This window comes from Copadichromis virginalis, linkage group LG11 (assembly GCF_057382275.1).
Source record: "Copadichromis virginalis isolate Kocher_CV1m ecotype Utaka linkage group LG11, C_Virginalis_male_GT1.1, whole genome shotgun sequence".
Classification (NCBI taxonomy): Eukaryota; Metazoa; Chordata; class Actinopteri; order Cichliformes; family Cichlidae; genus Copadichromis; species Copadichromis virginalis.
This window is the reverse complement of record NC_140628.1, coordinates 24,318,081-24,331,615: the sequence shown is the minus strand read 5'-3', so window position 1 is coordinate 24,331,615 and position 13,535 is coordinate 24,318,081. Positions and strand designations below refer to the sequence as shown.

Sequence of the window (13,535 nt, the reverse complement as noted above, 5' to 3'; positions counted from 1 at the left end):
TCGAGAGAATGCTAGCGCCTCAGAGATGGTAGAAGCACGCTTACTATTCTGTTCTAAATGGTGGAAATTGGGAGTCGGATAAAACTGGGAAAATGCCATTTCGATTAAACGCTTCGTATTTTAGCCACACAGTGTGCAAAAATACAAAATGCTCCAAAACGCATACTGTAATATCTGTTTTTAACTGCAGTGGAAATCAGGTCAGAGAGGGAAGAAAAAGAGAGAGAGAGAGAGAGAGAGAGAGAGCGGGAGTGACAGAGAGGTAGAGCCTGCGAGACAGACACCGCTCTCGCAGTTTCCCATCCATAATGAACACCGTCCTACCCCGGCCCCGGTGCAGCGCACAATCCCTCACTGGAGCGACCGGAGGGAGACTGGGATGAGACAAAGGGGAATGGCCACATTAATTACATACACTCTCTAGGCGGGAGCTATCACCGGAGGCTAACGCAGGGGCCGACAGAGAGATGGAGCGACAGAGAAAGATAGAGAAATGGAGATGATAATGCTTACGGAGTACCCTATGTGTCTCCAGCGAGAGGGAGTGTTTGTCCTTAGCAGCAAGACGCCTGCCGGCTGCTGAGTTATGTCAGTGTTACTAATGGGAGCTGAACCTCCAATCACACAAACGCACACTGATGCGAGGCCACTTTTGTGTGTGTGTGTGTGTGTGTGTGTGTGTGTGTGTGTGTGTGTGTGTGTGTGTGTGTAAATCGGATGACAGAGTCTGTATGTTTGCTACAACAGGAATGTACATGGAAGCTTGTGTGTATTGTTACATAAGTGTTAAGTGTGATTTATCTGGGGATGTTTATGTGTGTGTATTTATGTCTGTTGATGTGCACTTACCCCTGGTAGTGTTTTCTGCTCATGAAGAGCGCTCTGGGCTTTCAGCGCAGACTCTCTCGCACAGTACGTCAGAAACGCACATCCTGTCAGACAGAAAGAGGCAGAGAACGAGAAAGAGAGAGGGAGAGAGTAATGGTAGAAAAGGTCAGGGTACGGCTCTAATATTTGTCATCCTCTATCTCTGTCTTTATCAGCCGGGTCTCAGAGCAAAACGTGAAATAGTCACCAAAAAAAGTAATGTATTTGTTCATGTTCACGGACACAAATTGTCATTGTTTTTCAAGACAGTTGGCACAACTTTGAAGGTAATGTTTTTTTAATAGGAGGCATATTTCATGTCTGCAGCCCCGAGTCTGGACCGGGGCTTTGTCACCCTGGCAACCAAGACAACAGGGCGATGTGATGCACTTTAACCCAAACCTTGATCTTTCTCTAAACATAATCAATTCGGCTTTTAAAGACAATTAATAATGTATGACACAAATTAACTGTAAATATCTGTCTCGTTTCTGACTTAAACTGTGATCTCTGGTATAAGCGGGGAAATTATTCCCTCTGCCACAAACCCCTTCAGTCTCCGAATGTGGACAAATCACTACACATGACACCAAACAGATTAAAAACAAAAAATGTGTGCAAGACATGAAGAAATGAAACATTGGTGTCCAGGAACATGAATAAATACATTAACGATTATGACTACTTCACCACTGCCTTGAGACTGTATTGTTATATTGCACCCCCCCACACACACAAACATACACACACACACTCTCCGTCATCATCCATTTAAATCTTTTAAATGTTGTCTTTTCTAATACCTTTCCTGATTACTTGTCATCATATATTCTGGATATACGCGTGAAGATTAAAATATTGATATATAATCATGCATTGTACGGTAACTATGCTCCCTAATGATGTTACTCTAGAGCAGAAGAGGACACTCCACGGCACGGCACATCTCAGTACGGCACGCCACGAGTCAGCACACATGACAGCACCACAGACGTGTGCGTGGGGCTAACAAGGCCTTGCAGGCTTGCCACTGTCAGGTTCTTGCCCTATACCAACCACTATGCATGCCTCACGATCACTCCAGATACACTCCCTCTGTTTTCCTACGTGTTGTACCTGTGTCTGTGTGTGTGAGGGAAGGGTGGGTAGTAGAGCTGGCTGCCCAGAGCTGTTTACTACACCTGTCACCAGCACTAAGACAACAAGATTAGCAGCAGGTTAGCATCCCAGTGACATCTCAGACGGGCTCATGTAGATTCAGATTAGAGAAATGAAGTTAACATTCACGGAGTGCGCATCTCGGGATTTAATGGTGCCATGAGATTAAAAACAAAAAGAAAAAAGAAATACAAAGAATGATAAGACACACACCTGACATGGCACTCGGATCAGTACATGGCACACACACACATAGACACACATGCATCTTATGGTCCATCTCATTGCTTTTAAGAGCGGCTTACTGTGGCTGTGGGGAATCTCAAAACAACAGATTCTTTCCCTTGTGTCACCCTAGCTTACAGCCCCATTACACTGATTGGAGCATACAGTCTAATCTGGCTCATAACACAAAGGACCCCAGGTCAGTGTGTGTGTGTGTGTGCATGTGTGTGCCTGAATGGGTTTTGCTACAGTAGAAAGTTATTTTTCATTCATGGCATCTATCAGGAGATCCTTATTTCCACTCTTTATCATATATTATAAAACTTTTTATCACATTCTTTTTCCGCCTGTGGAGCACAAGCTTTACAAATTGGAGTAAATTTTTAAATACATTAGGCACCCGATTGTTTTATGAAGCATGCTGCTGCAAAACAGCGAGTTCGCTCGCAGTGTACGGGCAGTAACTGAGTTTGCTTGCTCGTCTTCGGGATCTCATGCCTGAACTCAAAATGAAGACACGAAGGCACTGTGACAGTTTCCATGGATACATGTGACATACACGCAGAAATATTTTCACTCATCTATCTGCCTCTGTGTCGCACATCTATCAAGCACCGGAGGCATCTTTTTAACTCTGGGTTACGAAGGCAGATCCTACCTTTGTGCATGCCAGTGTATTTGTCCTTAATCACAGTTAGCTCATAGATCTTGCCGAACTGCTCAAAGATAGGCTTGAGGTCCTTCTCCTCCAGATTACGGGGAATCTGCCCCACAAACAACTTGATGGCATCAGCCTCCTTCATCGGGACAAAGTGGAGAGGACAACTGGGTACTGCAGGGCTCAGGGGCAAACAGATCGGGAGCAGCTATCCCTGGAGAGGAGCGACTGATGCTGGAGGAGTCTTTGGGACATAGCCAGAAACATGGAGAGGAAAAGAAAACAATTGAAAAATAACTATTATTATCCTTAGAATATTTATTTATATAATAATAATTCATTTTCACAGATTTATATTACAGTAGGATACTTTCCTTGGTTATTTTACCCTATAAAACATTTATCACATGTGTTATAGTATTAGCCAAATTGCAATTGTAATTTTGTAAAAAGATTATAAATTCCAGATCAAATGTCTTCATGAATATATTTAATAATAAAATACATGCATCCATTACGTTAAAGAAAAAGAAACTATAGATAATTTGTGTATTTAGTGCCCACGCTGATGACAAAGGGCCCCAGTTGCTTCCGGTAAAACAATTATGCAAATGTTAATTAGCCAATCAAAAAACAATAATAGCACTTTTTGCTCCAATTAAAAATATATGAAAAGAAAATATGTATGCAGATGCGTTACCTTTCTGTGGATAAACGGCGTTCAGGATCCGCTACACATAAAAAAAAGAAGAGGAAACAGTGTGACTGGGGATAAAACATTGCAATAGAGCGGTTTCTTTGTTTAGCCAGCTGTAGGTTACAGCATACACACGGATGTCATGGGGCTCCCTTGCTCTTTGTCCGATCACCCCCCCCCCCCCTCCTCAATGTACACACACACACACGCACACACATATATATAAATATATTTATATATATAATACTCTCGTCATAACAAAACAAGACGTGGGAATATACAGGCTGCACACGTCAAAGCTCTTACCGTTTGTACTGTACGGCCGTGCAGAGTGTTTCCTGAGCAGATCAGAAATTAAAGAGGGATGCTCAGTCGGGTTGTTGTCCTCACACCGCGCTCTATCTCTCCGTGCGGTCCGCCTTCTTCCCCTCTCTGGATGCTCCCCGCTCTTTGTGCCTGCCGTGCTGTGTGTGTGTTTGTGTTTATCCTCCTCCTCTCTCCTCGGTGTGTAATACTATAGATTCGCCTTGTGTTTTTACAAAAACAAAAAACAAAAATCCACAAAAAATCCCGGTGTTCCCGGTCTTCGGGTGTGGAAGTGACGGAGAAGAAGTCCTGGCGGCAGGTGAGCTCGAACACCACCGCTTTCTGCACTTAGTCCCAACCTCTCAGGGTTTACAAATCCAGAGTTATCACTTTCACCACTCTCAAGTCCTGTTATATTATAACAAAGTGATAATGGACAAAGCAGCTTCTAGAATTTGGCTAGCTTAAAACTGTTGAAACTTGATCGGTCACTCGTAACGGGATCTTTCAGCCTTGTCGTTATTGTTCTAACCGTTAATGGGGAGCTGCTCTTACTATTTTCTGTTTCTTGTAGCGACCGGCCCGTCCGACGGTTCTATGGCTTTTAACGTCCTAAAGCTACCGGTGTCTCTCTACTCTCTGTCTCCCCCTCCCCCTCCTATCTCCAAAGCGGTTGCTAGCGCGTGACGTCAGCCGCGGGGACGGTCAATAACAATCCTCTCGTACACACACGAAAAATAAAAATATAAATCCAGATTAAACGTCTCGGTAATCTTTTCAAGCTTTACTCAATAACTTGTGGATGTGTGTTCAGTATTTAAAACAAAAAGATTGTTTTAGCATTTTTAGCGCCGTGTTATCTTAGCGACTAGTTCCAGGTGACCGCTTTAAAGACGATGCCTAGCCAACTCTGTGCGCGGAGCCGCCTATTGTTCTCGCCGCGAGCCCTGGCCTTGGTGCTGAAACGAAGCTGCTTGACTTGAAGCCGAAGCGCGCCGCCGTCGTCGAGCACGCAGTCACGACTACTACAGCTGTTCACGCCCGAGCCCGAAATTCACGCTCACACCCACACAGAGTGAAATGTGTGACAGAGGGAAGAGAAATAGCTCGAGGTTGGAGTTGGCCTACTTTACAGCCTGTATTTTGGAAAACCGGCAGACACTGGGCTATTTAACTGTGATATCCCCCAAAACCCCAAACTTCCAGAGTTATCGATAACAGCACGCTCCTTATTCACATCTTTGAATTGAAAGCCAGTGTGCATGCCCGGACCCTTTAAAGGAGAGAGAGATTGAGGGAACAGAGTCATAAGGTTCATGGTAATTTACTCCCAAAGGTCACCATCTGCCTGTCTTGCATCGTGCCCTCTGTGAGCCACATTCATCCAACATATATACCCCGCCCACGCAGGCTTGCATGAAAACCCCGGTGTAAAGGGCTGTAGCCCTCTGGAACTCATAGGTCTTCCTTGCAAAAAAAAAAAGAATGAGAAGAAGAGAGTACATCCTGATTTTGCCTCTGTTCCTTCATAGTTGAGCTAAAGCATTATGAATGCTCTACCTTGCACTTGTTTGAAAACTGCTCCAAACTGTTCCAGTACCACTGGATTGGAAAATCTTTAGCTATGTTGGAGGACATAGAGAACACTTCCCCCCTAAATTAGTGGGAACTGGGGGCATGGTCAATCTGAGGGAGTTTACATTCCACAATTTAAAACATACAATCACCAGCCAGTTTGTTAGGTGCGCCCGTTCCACTGTTGGTTAACACAAATATTTAATCAGCATCTACATGGCAGCGACTAAATACCTTTTCTGGCATGTAGTGAACATTTTAGTTAGTCAAATTGAAATGGCTACTACAGAAGAGCACAGTGGATGCTCTTGTCAGTGAAGAACAGGAAACTGAGGCTACAATTCACACGGAAAACTTGACAAGAGGAGACTAGGAAAATGTTGCCTTCTCTGATCAGTCTTGGTTTCTGTTGTGACATTTGGATCACAAGGTGAGAATTTGACATAAACAACATACAGTGGGGCAAAAAAGTATTAAGTCAGCCACCGATTGTGCAAGTTCCCCCACTTAAAATGATGACAGAGGTCAGTAATTTGCACCAGAGGTACACTTCAACTGTGAGAGACAGAATGTGAAAAAAAAATCCATGAATTCACATGGTAGGATTTGTAAAGAATTTATTCGTAAATCAGGGTGGAAAATAAGTATTTGGTCAATAACAAAAATACAACTCAATACTTTGTAACATAACCTTTGTTGGCAATAACAGAGGTCAAACGTTTACTATAGGTCTTTACCAGGTTTGCACACACAGTAGCTGGTATTTTGGCCCATTCCTCCATGCAGATCTTCTCGAGAGCAGTGATGTTTTGGGGCTGTCGCCGAGCAACACGGACTTTCAACTCCCGCCACAGATTTTCTATGGGGTTGAGGTCTGGAGACTGGCTAGGCCACTCCAGGACTTTCAAATGCTTCTTACGGAGCCACTCCTTTGTTGCCCGGGCGGTGTGTTTTGGATCATTGTCATGTTGGAAGACCCAGCCTCGTTTCATCTTCAAAGTTCTCACTGATGGAAGGAGGTTTTGGCTCAAAATCTCACGATACATGGCCCCATTCATTCTGTCCTTAACACGGATCAGTCGTCCTGTCCCCTTGGCAGAAAAACAGCCCCATAGCATGATGTTTCCACCCCCATGCTTCACAGTAGGTATGGTGTTCTTGGGATGCAACTCAGTATTCTTCTTCCTCCAAACACGACGAGTTGAGTTTATACCAAAAAGTTCTACTTTGGTTTCATCTGACCACATGACATTCTCCCAATCCTCTGCTGTATCATCCATGTGCTCTCTGGCAAACTTCAGACGGGCCTGGACATGCACTGGCTTCAGCAGCGGAACACATCTGGCACTGCGGGATTTGATTCCCTGCCGTTGTAGTGTGTTACTGATGGTGACCTTTGTTACTTTGGTCCCAGCTCTCTGCAGGTCATTCACCAGGTCCCCCCATGTGGTTCTGGGATCTTTGCTCACCGTTCTCATGATCATTTTGACCCCACGGGATGAGATCTTGCGTGGAGCCCCAGATCGAGGCAGATTATCAGTGGTCTTGTATGTCTTCCATTTTCTGATGATTGCTCCCACAGTTGATTTTTTCACACCAAGCTGCTTGCCTATTGTAGATTCACTCTTCCCAGTCTGGTGCAGGTCTACAATACTTTTCCTGGTGTCCTTCGAAAGCTCTTTGGTCTTGGCCATGGCGGCGTTTGGAGTCTGACTGTTTGAGGCTGTGGACAGGTGTCTTTTATACAGATGATGAGTTCAAACAGGTGCCATTCATACAGGTAACGAGTGGGGGACAGAAAAGCTTCTTACAGAAGACGTTACAGGTCTGTGAGAGCCAGAGATTTTCCTTGTTTGAGGTGACCAAATACTTATTTTCCACCCTAATTTACGAATAAATTCTTTACAAATCCTACCATGTGAATTCATGGATTTTTTTTTCACATTCTGTCTCTCACAGTTGAAGTGTACCTCTGGTGCAAATTACTGACCTCTGTCATCATTTTAAGTGGGGGAACTTGTACAATCGGTGGCTGACTAAATACTTTTTTGCCCCACTGTAAAAGCATGGATTCATCATGCCAGTTCAGACTACTGGTGGTGGTGTAATGGCATGGAGAATATTTTCATGGCACATTTTAGGTACTTTGGTACCAACTGAGCATCGTTTAAATGCCACAGCCTGCCTGCTGTTGTGTCCGTCCCTTAATTACCACAATGTAGCCACCTTCTGATTTATGCTTCCAGCAAGATAACACGCCATGTCACAAAACTCAGATCATCTCAAACCGGTTTTTTGAACATGACAGTTAGTTTCACTAAAATTTCCTCCACAGTCACCAATCTCAATCCAATAGAGTATCTTTAAGATGAGGTAGAATGGGAGATTCACATTATGGATGTGCGGCCAACAAATCTGCAGCGTGTATGATGCGACCATGTAAATATGGACCAAATTGTTTCCACTGCCTGGTTGAATCTATGTATTGAAGAACTGAGGCAGTGCTGAAGCCAAAATGGGGTCCGAGCCCATTACATCGTCCATGGGAGGTAAAAGTATACATTTACATCACAAATTTCTATGTGAAATTATCACTTCTCCACCAAAAAGTTCTGAAATTATTAGAAGTTACTCGGGCTGACATTTCCAGAATTGCTGATACGGAATCAGGAAACTACACCGGCTTAAGCGATATTTAAGTTTAATGAAGGTCCTATAGTTTTTAGCATCCACTCTCTTCTTTCCTGGTTTGATTTTGCCTTATTGATAGTCCTACTCATTACACAAGCTCATCCACTCCTAGATTTTCATCTCAGACAGCAGCTGACCTTGGCAGGGTTTCCTTAAAGACACTTCCTATCTGAAACATCACATTACACACACACACACACACTCACTCAAGATTTTATAAAGAGTATAATAAATAAATATGTAAATAATAATCTTTGTGTGTTTCCATGATTTTTCTGCCTTGTAATACTAATTGTACTACAGCACATATATGATTAGAGTGTCATTTGTGTTATGTTGGTCAGATGTTTATTATTATTATTGTCATTACACAAAAATTGGAATTTAAGACTCATCTAGGGTGAAAAGTGAAATAAAACACTCGTGTTCATTCAATATTTCGACCACAGCATACATTTTATAAAAAAACCTCTTTATTTCTTTATCCATAGATGACTCACTGTGGAAGACAGCTAGGCCTGACTAAGTTGTGTAAGAGACTCAATAGCGCCACTGTTTGGACAAAAGTGGCAAATTCACCCTTGTTCAGTGGACCAAAAAGAAACACACACGCCTTGATTTCTCTGTAATTTCCGTTTTATTTAAAATGAAGCTTCAAGATAATAACTCCTCCACGCTGTTTCCTGTTTTTGCATCATAAAATTGTCTGTATACTGAAAATAACAATCTGATAATCTCTTGTGGTAACAAAAAAATTGCTACAGCTCCTCAAAACAGCAAATAAATTACATGTTCTTTAGATAATAGATAAATTACTATCCTTTTTATGTTTATATATAAAATCTAATTTCTACTACAAGGGATAAGAGACAAGAATGACACATTCAAAGCCACATATGCAAAACTCACAACCACACACACACACACACACACACACACACACACACACACACACACACACACACACACACACACACACACACACACACACACACACGCAATTTAAGAGCAAAAACGTTGATTCTTTCTTCAAATGCAACATAAAATAGTTATGTGACAGTTAGATGTGAATAAATGGATTCTATAACAACACTTCTGATAACTCTACTCAGTTATAAACATAAGCACCGACTATCTTCAGAGAAATTATAGACATTAAAACATATCTCACAAATATACAGACTCCCCACCCTTGACTGGGTGTCAGTATATGTCAGAGTGGGAGGTGAAAAAGAAAATGGGAGCAAATTAAAAACAATCAAGGCCAGAGAAAGAGCATTAAACAGTACACACACACATATACAGAGGCTGCCACTTCGATATGCATTATTTATGTTTCAGGTCAAAGCAGGATCATTGCTTATGATCCAATCATATCTAGAAGCCTACATGTAAGAAAGCAACTTTTTCAGTCCCCTTAAGGTTTCCTATTATGACTTCACCTGATTTCACTAGACAGATTCAACATTCCCTCCCAAAAAGGTAATGACATAAAGATATTTTTAATAGCTTAATCATAACAATTGCAAAATCAATCATTTAGTAATTACTATTGGTTAAAGGCCACCTTCTGTATTGTCTATTAAACATATATGATCACTGGCTTTTGTTCAGCAAGATTATGCAGAAACTATGAAGCTGACTTTATGATATTGTTAAGAACTTGTCAAATTTTGGGGAGAATTTAGGTCACTTTATTTATAACTGTTAAAAATAAAGAAATCAGTTGACAGAGGATGCACACTCTGAATGTCCTTCTGGTTTGTACCGAAAGGAAATGTCATGAAAAGTACAAAACCACCAATGACTGACCAAAGAAAGCAGCAAATGCTAAAATGGATGCTAATATTATACATAGCTAACAAATAATTAAAAAAAAAGATTAATTCAGTCAAAACCCTGAGGCTTCAGAATGGTCTAAACATTGATTTAAGGCAGATTTTTTACTCTCTGCTCTGTATGAGGTCATTGGAAGGAGATATCCTTAATATGTTCATTGTAGGCACACAGCAGGTGAAGTCCCACCCACCTGCTGTTCATGCTTGTGTTTGCACGCGGCAGCCAATCAGAAGAACGTTGGCTTAAAGGGAGAGTGGAGCGAAACCAGCGGGCTGAAGCTGGTCCTTTAGGACTGTCAGCGTCCTACTGTCAACACTACTCTTGCTTAAGTAATGCCCTGCTGTTTATATTTTAGTGGCAAGTTAAGGTTTACATAATATCTTGAGTATGCCTAATGCATAGTTGGGAAGTGAGACTAACAATGTGATATGATACGCTTGGTTCTTGGTCAAGAAGACAATTCTACAGCAACAGCTGTCCTGTCAGTTTGTTCTTTGATATATATTTATAAAATTAAAAAAACAAACAAAGAAACAAAAAAAAAACATTTGCAATTACAAATCTTTATAGCTAGGTTTGAATTTAAACAAAAATTTCTTTGTGGGCAACCTTTGTTGTGACTGTCCCATGTCAGCTGACCTTCTTGTTCGGGAAGAGTCTCATCTCTGTCTTCCCACCCTGTTATATTTGGTCACTAACTCTTATGCCCACCCCAATCCTTTGGTTCATCTGTCCAAATACTGAGAGGACACTTGAGGAAATATTTTTGGCAAAGAGAAAAAAATAGATAAAATATGTAAATAAAATCCTTCTAGTCTGGGAGGGTTTTTTCCACTGTAGCTCAGTGGGGCACTTGATAACAGATCTATTCCAGTAGATCTTAGCACACATGGTAATCATTCGTTTAGCACGTAATTAGTGGTATGCATGTCTGCTTGAAGATCCCGTAGATTAGGAGGAATCTTTAAATTGTTAAATTTGCTGCTGAAACACAGCTGTGTCCTCCTTTCTTTACAACCTGTAAGTCACAGAAATGAGTCTCCGAGAGTGAAAATAAGGACAATGAAATTCAATTAAACTGTGTGTGGGAAATCAGCAAACTGTTAAAGCTAACACACATAGTATATTGAAGCAAACTCAGAGAAAGGTGCAGGTTTAAGCGACTGGTACTGATAAGAGGAACTTTCACAGTGTTTTATGTTAAGATTTAGGACAAAAAAGCTAAATGTCATCCAAACGCCTTCACGTGTCTACTCTGGGCTGCTCATTTCTACAGACTTGTCATTTCTGGAGTGATTAGCCCTTTTGACCTAATCCTCCACTACTTGCGCACAGGGGCTGTCTGCCATTGGCTGGTCAGTGTCTCTTGGCACGCTGAGCACTCTGAACACAGGAGGCACAGCAGACTTTCTTGTAGTAGGTGTAGACGCAGAGTCTGGCTTGCACCACCAACTCACACTGTTGACGTACGTCTCTGCAGTTTTCATCTGTGAGCAGACAGAAGGACAGAGAGGTTGGCAGGGAGATCAAAACACACTTGATCACAGTTTTGTTGACACACGCACCGACCTGAGACTTGTGGGCTGCAGGGTATTGTGTTGCAGATTTGTTCCTGGACTGGTTTGGTGCTGGAGTCGCATTCATGGCTGTGCTTCTTCTCTGGTGTTAGACATCGAACTTCCCTCATCTGTAAGCCCTTTCCACAAGACTTTGAGCACTGAGAACAAAAACGCAGGCAGGCCAACAGTATAAATATAATCTCCACAAATCTCTGATTTTTAAAAAATATCTCTTCATTGTCCTTTCATCTCTCACCGCGCTCCACTCTGTGGTGAACCACTGTGCCTGACATGCTCCCATCTTGCACTGCTGGACTGATGCAGGCTTGTCCAGCTTAGCGCACTCAGCGTCTGGAACAACAGTAAAATCGTTCCCCATCTTCTGGACACAAATGATGTCTCGTCGCTGAGTTCCATCCCCGCATGGGACGTTACACTGGAAAAAAGACCACAAATCAGTGACATACCCAACCCTAATCAAGAATAAAGCAGCTATAGGACACAAAACACCCAAACTGTTGTGAGACCCAAACTCACAACACAAAATAAGTCTTTAGACACCACTCTCCTACCTGTGTCCAGGGGCTGCTATACCACATAGCTACTGGCACACAGGGGCCTCCGTTACATGCCTTCATCTCTGCTGGTTTGTCCCCAACACAATCTCCTCCTTCTCCACCCTCTCTGACTCCTCCTCTGGTCAGACACACCACTTCTCTCTTTTGCACCCCAGGGCCACACTGCGCTGAACACTGAGCACACAAAGTCAGGGAACATGTTGAGGACCGATGCTAAATGCATGTTTTATTCTTTTGTTGCTGTGAGTACATAAGTAAAATTCATTTATATAGCACCTTTTAAGATAAGAATCTAATACAAGGTGCTTTACAAGGATATTAAAAATACTGCCTGTCTAAATAGATGTGTTTTCAACTGTTTTTTTTTTAAAGCTGAAAAGTTTTTGAAAGCTGAAATGCGTGTGCATTACTTACAGTCTTTAACCAGTCTGTAAAGTACCAGTTGGTCACACAGGGACCCATGTTGCACTCCTCACTTCCCTGTGGACGGGCCCTGGAGCTGCACTCCTTCTCGTTCACCACGTCACCTTGATCGCTGACACAGCGCACACTCCTTGTTCTCTTCCCTACTCCGCAGTCCACCGAGCACTGAGGCAGAAACAGGACAAACATGAGAATATGCAGACAAACCACGAAACAAATCTTCTTTTTCTTCCCAATTATATCTTTTTTTGTAGTATTAATTATAGCTTTTTGAAATGAATGATAGTGTCTTGTTGAGACACTATACTATACAAGTGTCCCGCTTGCTGACAATGTGAGAGGGTCTGTTGTTTCCAGACAAGAACAGAGGCTGTTGCTAGCTGCATACATGTGTTGTGGACTCACCTGGCTCCAGTTAGAGCTGACCTCCCAGTGGGAGCAGAGGCGGAGCTGGCAGGGCTGTGTTAGCACTGGCTGGGTGAGGTCGGCGCAGCGCTGGGGGTGAACCATGGTGGAGCGATCGCCAAAGCTCTGCCTGCACTGAAGCTGCCTCTGCTGGACACCCGGGCCGCAGGATACACTGCACTCCGACCACGAACTTGCCTCCCAGCTGTGACAGAGGAGACAGGATCCACTTAAAAACATTTACAAGTCATTCAAGCAAAGAGACTTTTGTAAGCAGTTAGTTTCCATTCATAATTATGTTATACAGTTTGTGGAATTATCTTTAATTCTTCACAGTAACTCTTAAGCATGGCACAAAATACAGCCAACCCAAACAAATTAACTGCCATGTAGCTACTACTACTTTTTGTATGCAAAAATATGCATAAAATGTCCCTATGTTCAAGTAAAATAAAAAATCTATGCTTTCAAGCCAAGATAAATGAATATCATTTTAAAAATAAGCTGTTAAATAAGATTCAATGTATAAAAAATGCAATATAGAAATTAATTTT

At 42.3% G+C, this 13,535-nt stretch overlaps 2 protein-coding genes across 3 annotated transcripts in view; both read right to left on the bottom strand.

Moving 5' to 3' along the window:
* Nucleotides 1–4,846, bottom strand: part of celf3b (cugbp, Elav-like family member 3b) — a 33,316-nt gene extending 28,470 nt beyond the window's left edge. For both annotated transcript variants that reach the window (XR_014923053.1, XM_085473948.1), the window contains exons 1-4: nucleotides 3,912–4,846; nucleotides 3,609–3,639; nucleotides 2,909–3,152; nucleotides 850–932 (exon numbers count right to left, since the gene is read on the bottom strand). Coding sequence is in view for 1 of the 2 variants with exons in the window: in XM_085473948.1 (XP_085330074.1) it covers nucleotides 850–932; nucleotides 2,909–3,053 (228 nt within the window). In the remaining variant the exon portion in view is untranslated. The remainder of the gene's footprint in view (nucleotides 1–849; nucleotides 933–2,908; nucleotides 3,153–3,608; nucleotides 3,640–3,911) is intronic.
* Nucleotides 4,847–8,791: 3,945 nt separating this feature from the next.
* Nucleotides 8,792–13,535, bottom strand: part of adamtsl4 (ADAMTS-like 4) — a 52,754-nt gene continuing 48,010 nt past the window's right edge. The window contains exons 12-17 of the mRNA XM_085473947.1: nucleotides 12,982–13,186; nucleotides 12,568–12,741; nucleotides 12,148–12,327; nucleotides 11,832–12,011; nucleotides 11,586–11,733; nucleotides 8,792–11,503 (exon numbers count right to left, since the gene is read on the bottom strand). Of these exons, the coding sequence (XP_085330073.1) occupies nucleotides 11,373–11,503; nucleotides 11,586–11,733; nucleotides 11,832–12,011; nucleotides 12,148–12,327; nucleotides 12,568–12,741; nucleotides 12,982–13,186 (1,018 nt within the window). The 3' untranslated portion in view covers nucleotides 8,792–11,372. The remainder of the gene's footprint in view (nucleotides 11,504–11,585; nucleotides 11,734–11,831; nucleotides 12,012–12,147; nucleotides 12,328–12,567; nucleotides 12,742–12,981; nucleotides 13,187–13,535) is intronic.